The sequence below is a fragment of the Gopherus flavomarginatus genome, chromosome 5 (genome assembly GCF_025201925.1).
Source record: "Gopherus flavomarginatus isolate rGopFla2 chromosome 5, rGopFla2.mat.asm, whole genome shotgun sequence".
In the NCBI taxonomy this organism is placed as follows: Eukaryota; Metazoa; Chordata; order Testudines; family Testudinidae; genus Gopherus; species Gopherus flavomarginatus.
The window spans coordinates 50180902-50201040 of NC_066621.1; the positions used below are offsets into that span (position 1 = coordinate 50180902).

Genomic DNA, 20139 nt, shown 5'->3' on the forward strand with positions numbered 1-20139 from the left:
TGTGGCCGCGTGCACTCAACTTTATACAATCTATTTTACAAAACCGGTTTATATAAAATCGGAATAATCCCATAGTGTAGACATACCCTAAGTGTCAATAGTGAGTGAGGGATAGCTCAGTGGTTTGAGCATTGGCCTGCTAAATCCAGGGTTGGGAGTTTAATCCTTGAGAGGGCCACTTAGGAATCTGGGGCAAAAATCAGTACTTGGTCCTCCTAGTGATGGCAGGAGGCTGAACTTGATGACCTTTCAAGGTCCCTTCCAGTTCTAGGAGATAGGTATATCTCCAATTATTATTAAATAACCCTGATCTTGTCAGGAGCCCATCAACCCTGCACACCACAGCATCGGAATGCACCAAATGATCCTTTCTCAACAGGGTGGGGACACGCCCCGCCAGAGAACAGATACCTTAGCCAGACACACCAGGGTGCCGCCTCAAGTGCAGGGGGCCCCCAGGGGAGATAGCCACTTGCCAACCAAATTATCCCACAATAGGATTTAGTGTTCCTCCACATGGGGAGGCTTTGTTTTGCCTATTACTGAAGGGTTGCTAGGCAACGGCAGATAGATGTGACATGGTTTACATCTTATTAAAGTTACAAGCTTTCGGGCAATATAAATGCCAAACAAGCCCTGGCCTCGCATGGCCTAGCTGCAATAAACAAACATTGCATTGGCCGGGGAGAGCTCAGAAACAGGCTGACGGAAGGGCCGGCTTCCTTAAACGTATTAAAAATTCTTCCCCCCCCACACCATTTTCCTTTGGAACAAACAACAAGGGACAAATTCAACCTTGAGCTGGTGCTTTGAAGGAACAGAGGACAGACAGTTTGGGCCTGCCCTGACCAGCAGCTGCTGGCTCCAGTACTCCCCCAAGCAGGCCGCACTGCTGCCTTAATTGCCCAGCCTAAAAGGGCTTTGCAGGGTTATAGAACTCCTGGGACACAGGTCCACCTCAGCCCTTGTTCTGCCCCTTGCTGCAATGGACAAGGGGACAGGGCTGGACTGATATGCAAAGCTGGATCATGCTTCTGGAATTGTAAAGCCTCTCACAGCACTGCTGTGGGGAAGCTCACAATACTGGCAGAACCTCTCCTAGCACAGCTATAAGGAAGAACACAAGGCCAGAGCCTTAGCTGGCATTGTGCAAGCGTTCGGCAGAGAAGTGCTGGACTCTTGGCTGAAGAGACTTGGAGAGGTGAGATGAAAAAGTGCTAGTAGATTATCTTGGCTATCCTTAGCCATGCCAGGGCATGAGTGCTGTCTACAGTAGAACATGCTTCTGACACTCTATGGCAAGCTAGGCCACCTTTGGGCCTAACCATAGAGGGGAAAGTTGATAGGGAAGCCAGGTGTTGAAGCCAGGATCTGTGTCTACATGGATACTATTTGAGCAAGAATAAACCTGGAGGAAACTCTACAAGAGAGTTAAAGAGGAGGTGACTCCTCCTAGCACACTCTCCAGGGAAAGCTGCACTTGCCTGGGAGATGACCCAATGCTGCAGAGGGATCAGGAAGCACTGGAGCTAATTAACCATTTCATGCCAAGTGATACACCTTGCTCTCCCAAGAACCAATCCTCATCCAGCTGGGCCCTGACTGCCTAAAGTTACAATCCGAATGGAAGGATGCTCTAACCCTAGGATTCTGAAATGCCCATCACCATGGTAATCTGCTGCCAGAAAGTGCCCTGTTTGATACTGTCAAAGGAGTTAAGTGATCACACCCCAAGTGCATCCTGAATTACTGCGGGAAGACAAGGACTAGCACCAGCTTGCAAACAAGAGCAGCGATTTCAAACCTTTCCACCCCACACCAACTGCTGATTCCAACAGGTGATTCTTTTTGCTTAAGGATCATCGACAGATACCAGACATGATGTCCTGTCCAAGGTGCCAGTTGTGGCAATGGATGTGTGATCCCCACTGGACACCTGTCCTCTACTAACTGAGCTGACTCAGTAGCTCAGACAGTAGTCTACAGTCTTCCCCAATACGCCTTGGCTCAAGACAAAGGTAAGCCCCCTTTCAACTGGAGGAGGAACCTATTTCTCTCTCCCAAGACCACTGTCATAAACAGATAGCTAAGGGTTAATGTCTCTTTCACCTATAAAGGGTTAACAAACAGTGACCTGCAAACACCTGACAAGAGGACCAATCAGGAGACAAAATACTTTCAAATCTCGTGGAGGGAAGCCTTTGTTTGTGGGTTTTGGGTTTGGTTTTGTTCTCTCTGGGTCCTGGACGGGACTAGAGGTGCAAAGAGGTTTCTGCCAATCTCCCTGCTACAGTCTCTTATCTATTCAGAATTGTAAGTAAGAAAAGGCGGTCATAGTCTTTTAATTTGTTTTTTTTCATTTGCATATGTGTACTTGCTGGAAGTAGCTTAAATTGTGTTTCTGCTGGAGAAAGTTTCTTTCTATTGTTTATAGTTAAAAGACCCTGTAACTTTTTACCATCTAAAGTGCAGAGATAAACCTTTTACTTTTTTCTTTCTTTTTTATTAAAAGTTTGCTTTTTAGACCTGTGTGATTTTTTTCTCCTAGTTAAGGTTCGAGGGAATTGGTGGGGAGAAGGGAAGGATAAATTTTCTCTTTGTGTTATATTCACACAGCTTGTATTGCCTCTGGATGAGGGGAAGGTAACACTCCTCTCAGTGTGGTGATTCAAGAAGTTGACTCAGGCGATCTCCTAGTATTCCCAGGGTGGGAAGGAGCTGGGAGGAAGAAGGGAGGGGAAAGGGAATGGTTTATTTCCCTTTGTTGTGAGACTCAAGGAATCTGGGTCTTGAGGTCCCCTGGGAAGGTTTTGGGGGGACCAGAGGGTATCAGGCCCTAAAAATTCCTGATTGGTGGCAGCCTATCAGATCTAAGCTTGTAATTAAGCTTAGGGGAATTCATGCTAGTACCCATATTTTGGACACTAAGGTCCAGAATTGGGAATTATACTTGACAACCACGTCTTAGCTGCCTGAGGAATCCCAGGTAATGGAGACTTCCCAGAGGTTGGGAGACATTTGGCACAGCCAACCAGTTAACGCAGTTCCACATATCACAGGCAGCCCCACTGACATTTTCAGACACAAAAGTATACAGTCATTGGCCCACCAGTCAGATGGGACATGGAGACAGGGAGTTTCCTCTCGCTACACCATTGGTACGAGCTACGCATATGTATGCCATGACTGTCTCAGCAACCCACGTCCTCGCGAGCAGGATGCTGTGGTGCTGTGGGTCCAGCAGGCCACTTACTGGACTGGGAATTCAGGATCACATGACTGCTATACTGTATCTACAGGGGGCTCCCTGCAAGGGAGCAGAGGAGGACTTTTAAATGATCCAGGCTGGAACCTTCTCAGTGAACCAGGACCGATGGACATTTGCAGCCAGACACCTTCCACCCACAGTTCCATAATCCCATTCAGGTTCCTGGGCTGAAGCCTTTGAAGAGGGAGAAAACAAAAACAAAACAAAGCCAACACCCCCTCAACCAGCTGTATTTCTGAGTGTGACTCAAAGGTCTCCAGCTCGGTGGCTTTGGTTCAAAGAAGAGTTCACATCCCTTTTCGTTCCAGCTTTGAACGAACCCACCCATTCAGAGTCTACTTGCAGCTCAGCAGAGGATAAAGCCATGGCAGTGAGGACAATGCTTCTCAAGCTTCTTGTGCTCAAATGCCCTTTCCTCAGCATGAAGACTCAGATGCTGCCCCACATCAAACAATTCACTGTAAAAAAACTGAATTTCCTTCCATCTTGCTAGTGCTGAGGATGGGGCTCTTGCAGGGCTCTTCCCTATGGGCTGTTCTGCCTGCTGCAGCCTGGCTTAGGAGAGTTCTCTCAACCAGCTTACAGGATGCTGATCAGTGCTTTGCGGGGGAAGGAATAAAGCCTTTGGAGGGCACCTGGGGACATCCTTCTCTAGGGATTATTATTTAAACGAGCAATAAAATAATCTCAGCCTTCTAAAGGGGGAGGGAGAGGGAGCACAAACGGGTGCAGAAGTGCCCCATGAGAAATCCTCACATCCCTCCTCACCTGGCTGTGAGAACTCTCTAGCAGAGTCAGTACTCAGGTAAGAGGAGGAACTGTCCAGAAGTTGGGGCACCATATTAAGACTTGGGAGACCTAGGGTTCCATTTTCTACTCTGCCACAGACTCCCTGTGTGACCTTAGGCAAGTCGATTACCTGCTCTGTCTCTCACTTCCTAGCTGGAATGGGGATAACAGCATCAGCCTACCTCTCTGGGGTGTTGTGAGCATAAATCCATTAAAAGATTGTGTAGCACTCAGATCCTATGAGGATGGGGGCCAGATAAGGGGATCCTATGTGGATGGGGGTCTATCCCTACCCCATTAAAAAAAAAGTCTGAAAACTATACTTTCATAAAAGTGTTTTTGATTTTCATAGCTCTTCACACCCGAGTAGCAGGTTGACACTTTTTCAAATGCTGCCAAGGTGTGCAGATTTTTGCAGCCACTTTTGGCACGATCCTGTCCGCTCTCACATGCTACCTGGAGGGAGGTCAGACCCTGTGCTTAGATAGTAGACTTTCATACAACATCCAGGTGCTATTGGTGCTTCCCTGCAAGTCAGTACTGAGCCAGTGACACAGCATTATGGCAGGAGGCAATGGAGATTTCAGATAAGACCGAGTATGTAAAGAAGCATAAGTGTCAGGGTGTAAGTCCAAGAGCTTTGGCCGAATTCCTGCTAACCTAAACTCTCCCTGCAGTTTCAGTTGGGTACAGCTCCTAGCCCAAGCAGTTGTGTAATATTAAGTATTCGTTGATTTAGATCAGTGTTTCCCAAACTTGGGACACTGCTTGTGTAGGGAAATCCCCTGGTCGGCCGGGCCGGTTTGTTTACCTGCCCCGTCTGCAGGTTTGGCTGATCGCAGCTCCCACCGGCCACTGCTCCGGGCCAATGGAAGCATCCCTCGGCCCGCACCGCTTCTAGCAGCTCCCATTGGCCCGAAGCAGCAAACCGCGGCCAGTGGGAGCTGCGATCGGCTGAACCTGCGGCAGGGTAGGTAAACAAACCAGCCCGGTCTGCCAGGGGCTTTCCCTGCACAAGTGGCATCCCAAGTTTGGGAAACACTGACTTAGATTACAGAATGGCACTGGACTGGGGCTTCAGACCCGGGTGCTGTTCCCAACTGGCCTGCTGGGGAACCTTGGACAAGCCACTTTATTTCTCTCTGCCTTGGTTTTTCCATCTGTAAAATGGAAATAATGATACTTCTCCCTCTCGTGAAGTGCTCTGAGATCTACAAATGAAAAGGGCTACATGAAAGCTAAGTATTATCCAAACACGTCAGACACATCACAAAAATATTTTAAAACACAGTGACTCATTGTACCAAGTAAACAGTAGCTCCGTATCACTTCATGACGTGCAGGCAGCGCAAACAATAGAACGATCCCCTGGTTTCCCTATACACATCACCCCTAAGACAATAGTTACTTCCTCAGCAGCCCTTCAAAAAAAGATGATGGCAACATTACACAAGAGCAGCCATTGTTTAACTGTTACTGCAGCTCCACCCCAGAGGCAGCTGCATTTCAGAACTGGGTAGCAGGTGGAGCTGGCTGCAAAATACTAAGCATTTCCTGTGAAAAGTTCCAAAAGCAATTGAATTCTCATTCCTCCTTTCCCCCCACCCAAGAAAAAAAAATTGCAGAAATTTTCCTTTAAAAAAATAATAAAATGTTTGTTGTTGAAAAAGCTGTAAAAGTTCAAATATTTTGTAACCTTTTAATCTCAAATAAAGGCCATTTGTTAACTGGAAAAAAAAGGTTCCATCCCCAATTTTGCACACAGCTCTAGTAGCAGAGCTTGATGTTGTCTAAGAGGCCAAGGGGGTTGTAGATCTTTGAAATTTCTCCTATTTCCTGGGCAAGAGGCTCCTGCCATGTTGGTGGGTCCACTGAGCACATGGGGTTAGAAACCTCTGGCTTAGATATAGTCTTTCTTCTTGCACTCACTCAGGCAGGTCAGGAGAAGCATATGCACGTTTCAGTACAAGCCCTGGAAAAAGCAATTTTAACTTTTAAGTACCTACTGCTCAGCCAACGTGTCCCTTTGCCTCACATTTTAACAAGGGAAGCCAGGTGTCAGTATTACTCATCCATGGCAATGAGCCAAAGCAGGGCATCTGAAAGGGTTTGTAACGGATGGTGGGAGGGGAGGAGGAAACATTCCTGGTGCCAAGATAACATGGCAGAGATTATTACCCTTCTTGCTGCAGACAGGGAGGGACGGAAAGAGGGTGTGGTGAGAGCAGAGTGGGAACATCAGGGCAGCCACGCTAGAGGGGCGACCAGGTGTTTGAATGCAGGAGAACTGCCACCACAGGGACAGAAAGGGACACATGCCCCTCTCCACCAGCTGCCATGCCTACCTAAGAGAGGAGTAGCAGGTGGCTTCCAAGATGAACTTGCCCTATCCCCTGGGTTCTGCAGTAGATAGGAGAGCATGGCCTGGCAGGGGCTGCTGCTCTTGGAGTCCGTACCTCCCTCTACTGCCCAATGAGGTAGGGCAAAGGCAATGAGCTGGACAGCGAGAGAGAGTGAGTGAGTGAGTGAGTGAGTGTGTGTGTGTGTGTGTGTGTGTGTCCCCACTCCCAAGCCCAGAAACGTAAAGGGGAGAAGTGCTGTGGATCCCTGGCTGCCTTTGTCTCTCCAGCTCCAAACTCTGTCAGCAGGAAACCAGCAAAGAAGGCAGGAGGCTTGTCAGGAAAAATAATGGGGTAGGACAATCAAGCCTATGACGTCACCCTTCCTGCCATCTGCTACTCAGCAGCAGCTTTGCTGGTCCCAGCCCCTCCCCCACCAAACACACACACTGGATCACGTGAGGGTGAGCCACTCAGCTGGCGCCCCCCCCCCCTTCCAGGGACCAAGAAATAGTGGTGATGAGGAGAGCATGTATTTAACACACTGAACTGATATTGTTCAAAGTGCCAGGGATGGTGCTGCCTTGGTTGCCAAGGGGGGGCAGGGGGAAGAAACCCACCAGCATCCTGTACCTTGAAATAGACAAGGAGGGGGACCTGGGTTGAGCAGAGATCCAGAGGGAGCACACACTGTGCATTACCTGAACTAGCCACCAAAGGGAGCTGCTGTTCCACCAAGGCCCAGTGGCTGGTGTAATTCTGTGGCTGCAGACAACAGGGGAGAATAAGTCAACCCGACCTTGTTCAAATCCTTGGCTGTAAACCCAGCTGTGGGTCAGAGGTCGTAGCTCAAGCCCCTCTGTAAGAGACAATCTACCCGCTGGGAATTCAAACTGTTTCTAAACCTCCCTCTGCACAGGAGGGTTCAGATCTAGGGGCTGAGTTTGACCCATTAGAGAAGACTCGGAATTCAGAGCTGAACTTTGGGTTCAGAGCTATCACCGCTGTCAGGCAACAACCCCATTCCACTCATCGGCCCAGACCAGCCACTTCGTTCTGACGTTACATTCCAAAGCCAGCTTCCTCGGGCAGATTCCCGGCCGCTTCACTGCACAGTCAGCTTTCATGGACCATTAACCCAGCAGGCTGGACCACTGGCTCATACATAGGACTGGAAGAGGACCTCCTGGGTCATGGAGTCCAATCCCCAGCTATCACAGGCAACCCTGTCTTATAATCCTGATCATAAATGTATCAGGCTCAGTCTTAACACTAGTTAAGCTGTCCTAAACCACTACAGGAATAGTGAGCAGGGTTACTACATATGCAGACGGGCAACAGTTTCTTCTCTGGAAGTGAAGGTGGGTTGTTTGGCCTCCTTAGGGCCTGCTCTGTTCATGCTGAGATTTTCACAGTGCTCAGCAGCTCCTATTGTTCTCAGTGAGAGCTGCTGGGTGCGGAGGCCTTAGGAGAACTGGCCTTAAGTGCATAATGCTCCTGCGTAGGGAATTAGAGAGGGTAAGAGCATGTTTTTTTCTTTTTTAAGAGCATGTATGTTTCCTGTTCTAGTTCTATGCTTTTAATTTGCAGCCATATTCAATTTCTGCTGCCCGTTCTGCCCACCCATGCCTGCAGCCAGTCCCTGTACCTTCCTTGCAACCCCAAGATCCTGTTCCAAGTCCCATTCCCTCCCTCAAACACCTCCTCTTAAATGGTCCCCTGCTATCCCATCCCTTCGCCTTTCCCAAGCACCTGACAAGTGCTCTATCCCCAACTGGCAATAGTCCCAAGCCCCTCCCATCATCCCAATGGCTTTGATGGGAAGGAAAGAAGAGGGGCGCTGGCAGCTCCTCCCCTCAGCCCTGCTCTGGGGGACTCAGGAATCTTCATCCTTAGCCCTAAAGGAGCAATCATCTCGTCTTCTGTCCCTCAGGAAGCAGACATAGAAGCTCCTTCTTTCCCCAAGGGGCCAGTTATTAATAACCACAAATCCCATAAGGCCTCACTCCTCTTGTGGTGCAAAAAACCACCAGGGTGAAATATTCAACACTCCCCAGCTCCCAAACTGACCAACAAAACTGAGATGTCCAATAAAAATGAAAGTGAGCAGCACACAAATTTAAGGTTTTTTGAAGCGGGGGAGGGAAGAAATTTAGAAGTGGGGTCTAAAATATGCTCTTAAAGGGACATCAGCAGGTTATAAGGCCCAGTCCTGCTCCTATTTAAATCAACGGCAAATATCACTTTGACTGAAACTACTGGGAGCAAAGTGCATTCTTGACTTATCAGTTACTGCAGTCGGGCTGCTTTCATCAGCCCAAAGTACACTTCCTTAGGAGTGGTGCAGTTCAGAAGCCTGATCACAGGACTTGGAATCAGGAAACCCACAGCCACATCTGCCACTGGTGCACAAATAGAGCCAACAGAGCTTTAGATTGGATTTATACCAGCGGAGGATCTGACAAGAACCCTCGGCTTCCTGGGGCAAGTGGCTTAACTCCCCGAGGGTGCCTTGAGGATTAACTCCAGTGCTCTGGAGGTACAGCATGCCAGAGGATATTAACGAATGGCTCGCTCGCAAGTACAGCGGAAGAATGTTCGCGTCTGGCTTGGGAAGCACCATGACAAATTTCAGCCTTAAAGGAGGTAAGAAGAGAAGTTAAACCAATGAGTGCCTCCTCTCCCAGCACTGCAGTGTCACTCCCAGGAGATTATAATTCTGTCTCTCATCAATGCCCGCATCGCTATGTAATTACCCACTGGGGGTCTCCTGCACCTTCCTTTGAAGAAGCCACTGTTAGAGCCGGGATATTGGGCTAGATGGATTATTGATGTGAGCTAGACAGCAATAAAGGGCCACGCACGCCTGCACCAGTCTGAAGTTTGGGTGACACCGGTGACGTTAAAGCCTCCATTGGCGGGTGGGGGTGGGAAGAGAGGAGCAATGGGGGGTGCTGGCCCAGCTCCCTTTGGCTACTGCTGTGGGGATTTCCTTGGCCTGGCTGTAGAGACGCTGTACTCCTGAAGCGCTGCAGGTCTGCAGACAGAAGGTTAGGCTCTTCCCTGCCTAACACTGGTCATCACCCCCATGCACACATGCAGGGCATCAGTGCTCCGTTGCTGCTGCTGCACATGACCATGCCCACTGCAGAGGTAACCCCAGACCAGGGGAGGGTGGATACACATCTCTCTCTTTCTCTCTCAGTTTGTAAACACTGCTTATTCGGCCTTATTTGCTAGCGGATTTAAGAACAGCTAAATCCCTGCAGGAGGAATTCTCTGCAATCCCCTCCAATCCCCCGGCCTGAAGCATCAGTAACGCAGACTGGAGGCAAGGCTCCCCAACCCACCCCGCAGTGCAAACCTCCTTGATCCAGGCAGGGTGATGTCACCGGCAGCCAATCAGGAAGCCCGTGTGCACGCGTGCATGGGGAGGGGGTGTGAGGATGCCACAGATGGCTCCAGCTGGGCCTAGCATTTGATTAATCGCCTGAATTACCCTCACTTTGCCATAAAATGGGGAGGGGGGGAGAAGAGAGAGAAAGGAGAAGAATGAACAGTAAAAGCAGGAGCAACTGCAGAGAGCAAGCCACAAATGGAGAGGCCTCGGGAGAGAGCTTATTGTTAAACGGCCCAGCATCCACCTGGGTTAATGCAAAGCATGGGAGGGAACAGCCCCGCAGACAGAGGGTGAGAGAACAGGGGAGGCACCGGGTGGCTGAACAGTTGCTGCTGCTAGGGTATCATGTGCCCCCAGTGCGGGCAGGTTTCTAGCTGCATGTTGCTTTAAGCCAATGCCAGGGCCACCCTGCAGGAGGATGCAACCCTATGGGGGCCTCTGGCACATTACCTCCCCCCCCCCCCCCAAGGAGCTGCGTCAGCTTGAACGTTGCCTGTCTGCCTTGGAGGTTCCAGGCCAATAAACCCCACGCCTGGCAGAGCAAGGAGCCGGGGCTGATCCCGTGAAGCACTGACACAGCTAGCAGCAGCCGGGTGACCCCGTGGATTCTCAGGCCCTGGGCACCCCCTTCAGAAATGGGCATATTAGTACTGGGGTAAATAGGCAACAAATGGGGCTCAATCGGTCTGGATTTTCCCCAAGCCCCAGAATGCCTCTGAGGGAGGAAGGGGCAAGGTCAGCACCAAACCCCACCAACAGGGCCAGCATGGTAGGGACGACCTTTCGGTAGGCAGAGGTGAGCCTTCCTCCTGCCCCTTAGCCCAATGGCAGGGCACACAAAAGGAGCGGAAGACTGGTATAGCGCCTCATCAGCAGCCCAGCCCTGCCATTCATCCTGCACGCAATTAGCTCTCGTTGACATGAATCCCATTTGAAAGGATTATCCCCCCCTTAGTCCCTGGACTCCCAGAGGGATGGCAGCTAGCAGGTGGGTTTTGCACAGCTGCTTTTGCAGGGACGGTTCCATCAGGCAAGGAGCTAAGAGAAACAAATGATGCTTGCACCATTCAGTGTGCGAGAAACTAGAGTCGTGTAACAAAGAGAGCTTACGAAAGGGTAAGCGCAGCAGCCAGCTGACTGGCTGCAGGGGAGTGAGGAGATGAACAGAGATCCCGTACAGCAGTGCTTCCGAGCCTAACGGCAAAGTCCACCCTGGGAGGACTTGCTCCTGCCAGCACTGAAGCAGCCATCAGGGCACCAGTGCCATTTTAAATCGAGTTGGACCTGAACCCACACAGCTGGGAGCGATCAGAGCCTGATCCAAACTCCGGGGCTGAGCCCAACAAGGGGAATACGCGAAGAAAAAGCAATGCTACTGGATAGGAGCGCTGGAGTCCCAAGGGAGGAGGAATATGGGTCCCTGAAGAGGGCTAGCAATAGAAGAGGGGAGAGAGGAGTTTTTAGTGGGGATTAAGTACTAGCTACTAGAGGGTTGTGGGGCTGGTTTGCCAATGCAATGCCCCTTGCCCAAGGCCAACACACCCGTTAGTCTCTCCGGTGGCAGCCTCAGGCGAGGGACAGTAGAGCATCATGAAAGGGCAGCCTCTTTTAATGGCTCAACCCCCCTCCTTGCCACATTAACAGGCAACTCCTCTGTGGGCCATGGACACAGCGAGTTGCGGGGGCACGACTGCTCTGCCTCTGTGAGATGGCAGGGCCAGAGGGCAGTGGCTGGGTTCCCCTCTAAGGGACTGGAATAAGCAGCAGAAGAGTGAGCCAGCAGCAGGCACTTCCATCCTGTTGCTCCATATGACAGTCATGTGCCCTCTCAGGCCAGGTCCCTATCTGCTAGGTGGGGGGCCCCAGTGGAAAGGCAGGCAAGGGCCGGATTGAGTACCTTCATCTTGAAAGCTGGCTGGATGAGCTCCGCGATGCAGACTTTGTCCTGCTGAAGCCGCCTCTTGACCAGCTTGGAGCAGCAGATGTTGACGGAGCTGAGGACGTGCCAGGAGTTATACTCCACGAAGGAGCGGCTGTCAATGACCAAGGTGCCCTCGGCCCCGTTCCTCAGGAGGCTGGCCAGCTTCTTAGCATCCATCACTTTGCGTGGGAGTCTGTCCCCGGCCATAACGGGCCCGTCCCCTCCGTAGTGACTGGGAGGAAGGGAGGGAAGGCCAGGGGCAGGGAAGCCAGCACAGATCTCCCAGAGGAGAGAGGGAGTGGGATACAGCGCGAGCAAGGCAGCACCTGTCCTGATCTTGCCACGCCGCTAAAGCCCAGGATGCCAAGTCATCATGCCGAACCTGTTGAGGAAAGGGGAAACCCAGAGTCAGGTGTTATGACAGCATGAGCAGCCCTGAGAATTCAACTGGAAACAAGTTTCCAAGAGCCAAATCCTATCTTGGCCACATGGGCCAACAACTGAGTCCAATGGGGTTACTCTTGATTTACACCAGGGTAGCCATGGAGAGAAACTGGCATGGACTGTAGTACTTTCTACATGGAATGTCAAGGTACATTCACCTGTCAGATCAGCCAACTGGGCAGAAAGGTGAAAATGGAGACTGCAGAATGGAGCCAAGAGTGCTGGTCTTTTGGGTCTCTGCAATACCTGCTGCACCCCCTCGCTACCTGAGTGTATCCCTCCACAGGGTCTGTTCCCTCTCACAGCCTGCCCTACCACCACACAACAGCTTCTCCCCTCACAAACACACAGAACTTCCATCTCAATCCCTCTCCCCCCACCACCCCAGAAACCCAGTCCAGGGTATGGAAGGAGGCAGCTCAGAGGAGCAGGATTCAGCATATTGGAAGCAGTTTCATTAAACACTGTAACCAGAATCTTTCCGTTCTCCCAATTACTGCTAGCCTGGAGGTGGTCCCACCTTACCCTGCCCGGACCAGCTCACTGAAGCACACTGTCAGAGGCAGGGCCAGTGTGAAGGGCAGGAGCCGTGGGGCCCTGACCACCATGAGATTAACAAAGAAGTTAGAGGGACATGGACTGGTAAAGCCCAGCTCATGACCCCCTCGTCCACACCCTGTAGCTGGCTGCACGGGGGTGCTGGGTTCATGGCAAGTGCTCTCCCTTCCTCCAAGGAAATGAAGTTATTCACTCCAGCAGCCTAGCTCTCATCATCAGGAGCACCTCTGCAGTGACCAGCCAGCATAAGCCAAAGGCCAGCACACAGCATGAGCAGCTTTTGCATTACCTAAGCCCTGGGCCCCAGGGTTGGAAGAAGCAGCAGCCCAGCAAACTTTAACACAAAAGTTAACTCGGAGATCAAGGCGGCTTGAACTCAGCACTTGTGCCAGACTGATTAGCTATTCTAGGTGCCTGAAAAGGGGCCTTCTTTTCAGAGAGTGGGTGCTCAACACCTGCTGAAAAATGGGGCCCTTTCAGGTGTCTAAACTTTGTGCACCCACAAATCACTAGCAGCTTCTGAAAATATTGGACTCTGAACATTATTCCCAGCTCTGATGTGCTGTGTAACCTTGGGCAGGTCACTTAGCTGCTCTGTGTTTCAATTTGTGAAATGGGAATACTACTTCACTCTCCCCCAGGGGTGTTTGGAGAGGGGCTCATTAGTGTTAGTGACGTGCTCAGAGATCTTCCATGGAAGCTTCGCAGAACTGCTAAGTGCTCTGCAAAGCCCAAAACTCAGCATCTGGGAGCAATCTGCTCACATCTGCAGGATGTCTGCCTGGCAGGCAAAGGGGAAAGGTTCAGGCCTCTTCAGTTTTAATGCCCTGCATCACTGTAGGACACAAGGAGAGCCATTCAGAAATAGCAACCAGGTTATTATAGTGCAGACCACGTTGTATAGAAAACCCACAGGCCGTACCAGGGCAGCCTAGTGTGTCTGAGCCGGGAAAAGTGAACAATCACTTCTAGAGGGGCCAGTTCAGGGCAATGTCAAGTCCACTGACTTTCTTGGAGCCAGGATTTGTCGCAGAGACAGTAGCAGGCATCTCAGTCACTCAAAGGATGCTGGTTGTTCTCAGCCGTTTCCATATTCTGATCCCTCTTCTCCTCCCCACCGCCCCCCGCCATGTAGCAATTCAGAAAGGGCATAGCTAGGGTTGTTATGTCCCTACATTGCTGTCCCCCCAACCCCCACCCCCAAGCTGGAAATCCACAGAACATCAGACTATTCACATTTTCCCACGCATAGCATTACTCCTATAGAAGAACCTTTCAAATGACAACTGGTACATGAGTCCAGACACACAAAGAGAAGCATGTGAAATAGTTAACTCTGCCATCATTTTAATAGTAATAACCAGCTTTGATGTCAACTCCCACTCAAAGCCAAAAGGAGGGGAAAAAAACCACTCTTCCACTGCTGCTGCTATTTCAGTCTTTATTGTTTATTTGTATTATGTCAGCTGCAGCATCCAGTGGTCCCAAGCGAAAACAGGGCCCCATCATGCGAGGCACCGTACTAAAAACATACGGTGAGAGAGCATCTCTGCCCCAAGGAGCTTTCCATCTCAGTAGACAGGACAAAGGCTCAATACCATATCTATTTATATGGTGAAGGCCCTTCCACAACCAGGGGGAGCGAGAGAGAAATCCCGCTCTTTAAAAGGTAAGTGATTCTAGAGAACACAGCGAACATCCAGAAAGACATAAATCCTCAGAATATGGTTTTTTTTCCCCCAGCCTCTGAAGGCTTCTTTTAACCCCGCTGATGAGCAACCCTAAAATAATAAACTCCCTCTTCTGCGCACAGAAAGATCCACACCCCAAAGCACTAGGATCACTAGAATCTATACCCCCAAACCGCCAGTGCCAAGATTCATGCTCCCAGTCTAGGGACACAACAGAAACGATACACCAAGAAACCACATACCCACAAACACACCCAACCACCCATCGCCATATTAAATTTAGATTAAAACCCATCAGGAAATGATGATTATGGCCCCCTTACAGCATAGAAAGCTTCTCACAGCTCTGTGCAATTGTCCCCTGTAACACTGTGCGCTGGTATCGCTTTATATCTCAGCACAAGGATTTCAATCAGAGCTCAGCTACCCCTTCCCATGGACAGCTCACAATCCCTCCCCACCACAGCTATTCACACACTCCTATTTTTTTCCTTCTAGGGAGGGTTTCAGAAATTGAAACAGTTCTAATTAAGAGGCCTGGGGGAGGGGGAGGAGGAAAGGCTGGCTCCTGCTGTGATATGACCCACCTCATTATGCAGTAACAGCCTCGCTGGAGACCCCCCGCTGCACTTGGGCTATAGAGCATGGGCAATCAGAAAGGATGCAAATTAGCCAGCTTTTGCTAGGTTTCTCTCCCTCTCTCTGCTCCTATCCCCTCTCCATCAGGGAATACAAGCTGCCAATTCCCCTCCCGATTCCTCAAACGCCAGCCAGGAAAAATAGGAATTGGAAGAGAGAGAGACAAAGAGCTGGAGATAAGGTTCAGACGGAGGGATAGGTATGGAACACTGGAGTGGGATGGAAGGGTGTCCACCAGAGAAGGGAAAGGGAGAGAAAGATAGCTTATTATCCAAGGAGACAATAGGATCCACTCCTCTCACTCTCCAGACTGTGAGGAAGGGGTGGCTTTGGGGTTTTCAAACACAATCAGAGGGGCCTGGGGAAGATAACAGCCCCTTTATCTCCTAATTGCTCCAAGAAGAGCCAGTTTGGAAGAGGTTGTGTGTGGTTAGTTCTGAGAGGCGAGCAAGCATTTAGATGGACAAAGCCAGAGACGGCGGGGAACATGACACAGGGAAAAGCAGCCAGGCCCAACCGATAACCCCCGCTGCCCAGAGAGGACTCGGTGTACACAGGTAGTGTGCTCTCCCCACACTCTAGCTCTTCCAAAACGAAGGCTGCAAGGACAGCCCAGAAGCTCAGTCCAGACAATTCATCATCCCTTGACACCTAGAGAGTTGTTTATTCTAGCGCACTCCCACCCACTCAGCATCATGGGAGACAGAAGGGTCTATTGGATAAGGTAGCACTACACTGGGACATGGGACTCAGGAGGGTTCCACCTCTGACCTGCTGTGTGACCTGCGCAAGTCATCTCACCTCTCCATGCCTCCTCCTGCCCCCTACCCTTTGTCTTTGACTGTAAGCTCTTTGGGGCAAAGACTCTTTCACTACGTGTTTGTAGGGTGCCCAGCACAACGAGGTCACAATCTCAGCTGTAGTCTCTGGGTGCTAAGAAATACAAAAAATTGAATTATGTCTGGTTGTGCAGACAAGGTGTCAAACAGAGATGCTGACATGATCCCTGATCACGTATTCCCCGTCTCCCCACAGAAACGAACACCAGGAAGCTATCCACTCAGGCAGGCATCAGGGCTGCATCCTCTTTCAAGTGAGGTTCTGCTCTGGAGAGAGACTATGCAGAAGTAGGTCTGCTTCCTGTATGAATTCAGAATCCCATCTGCTGACTTCATAGGACTACAGCAAATTTTGACAGCTTGATTTTATTTTATTGCGGATAACCCTGCAGTGCCGGCATTGCTATGGGAGAGTGAGCTAAAGTCTGATCCTGCTGGAACATCACAATAAGTTCCATTTGCAGAATCTTTATTGCTGGTGATGCAGGAACCAGAAAATGCTCCATCCCTTCACTAGTCTCCCCCACTTCCCTGCAAGCTTCCCACCATTGCTACCACCTGGTTCAGCTGTACAGATGGTAACAGCAGCAGCAGCGCTAGCACAGACATAAGCTCCTGGCACTAGTTATTAACATTACAGAAACACCTACGAACCCTGATCAGCAATCAAGGCCCCATCGTGCTAGGCACTGTCCACACAAAACAGAGTTCCTGTCCTGCCCACCAGGAAGTAGCAGAAGGCGCAGTCAGTGCTTTTACCACTACGCTGTGCAGCCACAGTGAGAGCGTGTCTCGGTGACATGGTGGTAAAAACACCAATGGCTGCTATCTGTTCTGTGTTATTGCTCTCAACCTTGCCAAAACCAGTGGGGCTACACCGTTCAGTGGAGACAGCAACCGCAGGAAATTGTGAGGGAGGCATGCAGGGAAAGCTAGTGGAGGCAAGGCCAAGAGAGCCCAGCTTGACTCCTCACATCACAGGCTGGGCTTGGCTTGGCAGGCTGGCAGCAAGAAGAGAAACATTTTTACTTGTAAACCAAGGATATTTGTTCTACAGTCACTGAAAGACACTGAGCCGGACACCCTGCAGTGCTGTGTTTTACAGTCTCTCTTAAGAGTACAAATGAAGTTTAACACGAAGTTAACTGGGGAGATACGAGGAGAGGTGAAATAAGGGAAGTGTCTTCTTCCTTCTTGCCAACTGGGTCAAAGTGAAGGAGCAGGAATGGCTGGTGGATGTTGCTGAGCAAGGTCCAGAGAGATCTCCCATTACCTCACCACCATGACAGGAGACCACAAGTCCAAAGGAGGGGAAAAGGTTAACCTGAAACCTAAATTGGGGTTTCAAAAACAAAGCTGTGTCCCTCTCTTATCACTCTATTAAAGCTGCCTTAATCATCTTGAGCATTCCTCAAGAACATTACCATAATCCTTTAATCCCACCTCTCCCTGAAGTGCCTGTAATGAGGAGATGGGCCACAGGCTTAGCTGAATGGGGACAGCAAAGCAGGCTGCCGCTCAGGGACAGAAAGACAGCTTCATGTGTGCCTTACGCTCCCCACGCGGCCCCCATCTCTAGACAGTGGGGCTGACTCATCCCTGGCATGCGACTCAATTGAAATACACATCAGTGAAATCACACAGGGGTCAGCACTAAGGGTTTAACCACACACAGTAGAGCATGCCCTGCAATGCAAGCCCAAAGTGGGGCCAAACATTTCTATGCAATAACCTGGAAACACTCAGCTCCTTGGGCCTGAACTGTGCTGCCCTGAGCCCTGGGTGCTCATTTGCTCAGGTGCACAAGTGGCTATATCTGGTGGGAAAAAATGGAAATCAGGCCCAGGGTTTTCAGCTGCCCATTCAGGTCTCCAACTCCCCCATCTGCCCTCATATCCGCTCATTACTTTAGGACTCAGACTACTACTTTTTCCTGCTGCTGGTGCAGGACGCCTTGGAGAACACCCTTCACAAATTACAGGTGGTTTCTTGGTGGAGACACCTAGCCAGGAAGCCTCAAGATGAGAGCTGTGGGAAAGCTTGAAGAATGCCAGAGAACATGGAGTTGGGTGAGGATCTCTGGCCAACAGGCAGCCATCTGTTCTCATCCATCTCCTTTCCCATAAAGGGCCCTCAGGCATGTCCCTGAGGAGGGGCAACGCATGGGCAGCTGCATTCAAACAGCATTGGCCCCCACACCAACATCCAAATCAGATTATTTCCCCACAATTGGAGTAATCAACATCTCACACCCCCTTGTGTGTAATATAGCACAGCACCCATTCCACACACACAGTCCTACACACTTAGAGAAGCCATGCAAAGGTTCATGCGCTCTAGATGCACACCTGTTTTGACATGCTCGGCAAGCACATAGGAAGCTCTGGAGAAGAACAGAGCCTGAATTCATCCCTGTGCTGTTGCAGAGACAGAGCTCAGCCTCTCAGGTCCCATCCTATCTTCCACTCTGGCTGCAATTAGGCACCAATGGGCCATTGCAGCAGCACAAAAAAAAAAACCCCAACCCCACTCGGTATAGCACAGTCCTGGCTGCTCCTGCCCTCAATACTTCACTCCTGCTGGCTGCCTCAGAATGCTCCCTGGTAGAAGGCAGAAAGCAGCGTGTGGATGAGCCCCACTAGGCCTCCTACTGGGGACATGTGCATAGGAAGGGTGCTGAGCTGGCTCCTGCAGAGAGTCTCACGCTGGGGGATGTTAACGAGGGAACCTCTGCAGATGTACTGAGTAGCAACCATCAACCCCAGGCAGCCAGTTTCAGGTCACCGAATTGCTTTGCGCTAGCACTTGTGCCTCCATGATGGCTCTTCCCTTTAGTACACTGGTCTAACTCAGAACTGCCCCTCTTGCTACCTTTGGCAAGTCAACTGCACTGCAAGAAGTAGTGGGTTCAACATTGTTCATGACCCAGCCTGTTTCTGGCCCTTTTGTTCCTCCTCTCCCCATCCACTCCTGCTCCCTTCCCTGGTGTTTTCTGCTCCCCTTTGTTGTTCCCGTAAGTCCTAAATATAGATGGAAGCAGCCAAGGCTCAGGGAAAGAGAAACAATCTAAAAGAAGGTTAACTATACCCTCGCAAGGCCAACAACTAGCTCGTGTTTCTCCCTCTATTTTCTCTTCCCTCTTCCCACCCAGTAGCAAGCAGAAGGGTCATCTATGGAAAGGGCTCATCCACACACTGCTTTCTGCCTTCTACCAGAGATCTCCCTTGCCGCAGAACCATATTGAAATGCCAGAGACTTGACTACCATGGGTCCAACTGTACTCCCATCAAAAGCAAAACTCACATTGACTTTGATAGGGACAGGATCAAGCCTAAATGTTGGACATGACTTTAAAGCGGTCAGCTCAGGCAGAAGAGGCAACAGGTGATAACTCCAGCCTGGATGTAGTGCTGGAGAAAATACTGGAGAATATACTATAGGGGACAGTCCTGCATTGGGTGGACTAGACAGAAAACAAGTGATGGAGTAAATAGTTTCAAACACGGTCAGTGCACATCTGGACACAAGGAAGCAAAGGGGCAAGGAGAATACCACCTAGCTCTTTTCATCCATGACCTCAAAGTTCTTTACAATGAGAGGAAAGCATCATTATATACCTGTTAGGAAAACTGAAGCACCGAGAGCTGAAGCGATTTGCCTATCACCCACTGACAGAACTCAGGTCTTTTTACCCTCTGACCAGTGCCGTGCCCACCCATGGGCTACGCAGCCTCTCAAGGTGCGCAGAGGGCAGGTGTTGACAGAACTTGTCAGTAATTCTTGGCTCAGCCGTCAGGGACGGGAGGAGATTATCTGCGGGAAGGACTGCTGAGAAAGTAACTGTCAGCTTATGGCCTGAAACACTGGCAGGAGCGTTTAAGCTTCAGAGCTCTCCAGGTGCTTATTAAGATGTAAATTCTGGCACCGTTGCCAAGAATTCCCCCCCACCCGCTCCCCCACATATCCCTCCTAGTACGTGGGCACTTAGCAAACCCCCTCTGCCAGCTCACACTACCTGAGAGATCCCTAAATTATGGGACTATTACTAATTATTAGTATTTTGCAGCAGCAATCAGAGACATGGGGCTTATTAACAAGTTAGCACCTCTGGTTTCCACAGCAACCATGTAGCTGCCAGGCAACCGCTGCGTCTCAAGCCCCGTGGAGACATTAACTGGGTTTCTCTGCAGTAAAGACACCTAACAAGCAGCAGGAGCCTTGGCCCAGTCTTAACTGCACTGGCACTGCCTG

The 20139-nt window shown here is 50.4% G+C and overlaps 2 protein-coding genes across 3 annotated transcripts in view; one reads left to right on the top strand and one right to left on the bottom strand.

The window, feature by feature from the left end:
• Positions 1-20139, top strand: part of LSP1 (lymphocyte specific protein 1) — a 512003-nt gene that overhangs the window by 147959 nt on the left and 343905 nt on the right. The window lies entirely within an intron of this gene.
• Positions 1-20139, bottom strand: part of DUSP8 (dual specificity phosphatase 8) — a 93807-nt gene that overhangs the window by 60247 nt on the left and 13421 nt on the right. Inside the window, exon 2 of the mRNA XM_050953697.1 lies at positions 11694-12099. Coding sequence (XP_050809654.1) covers positions 11694-11924 — 231 coding nt within the window. The 5' untranslated portion in view covers positions 11925-12099. The remainder of the gene's footprint in view (positions 1-11693; positions 12100-20139) is intronic.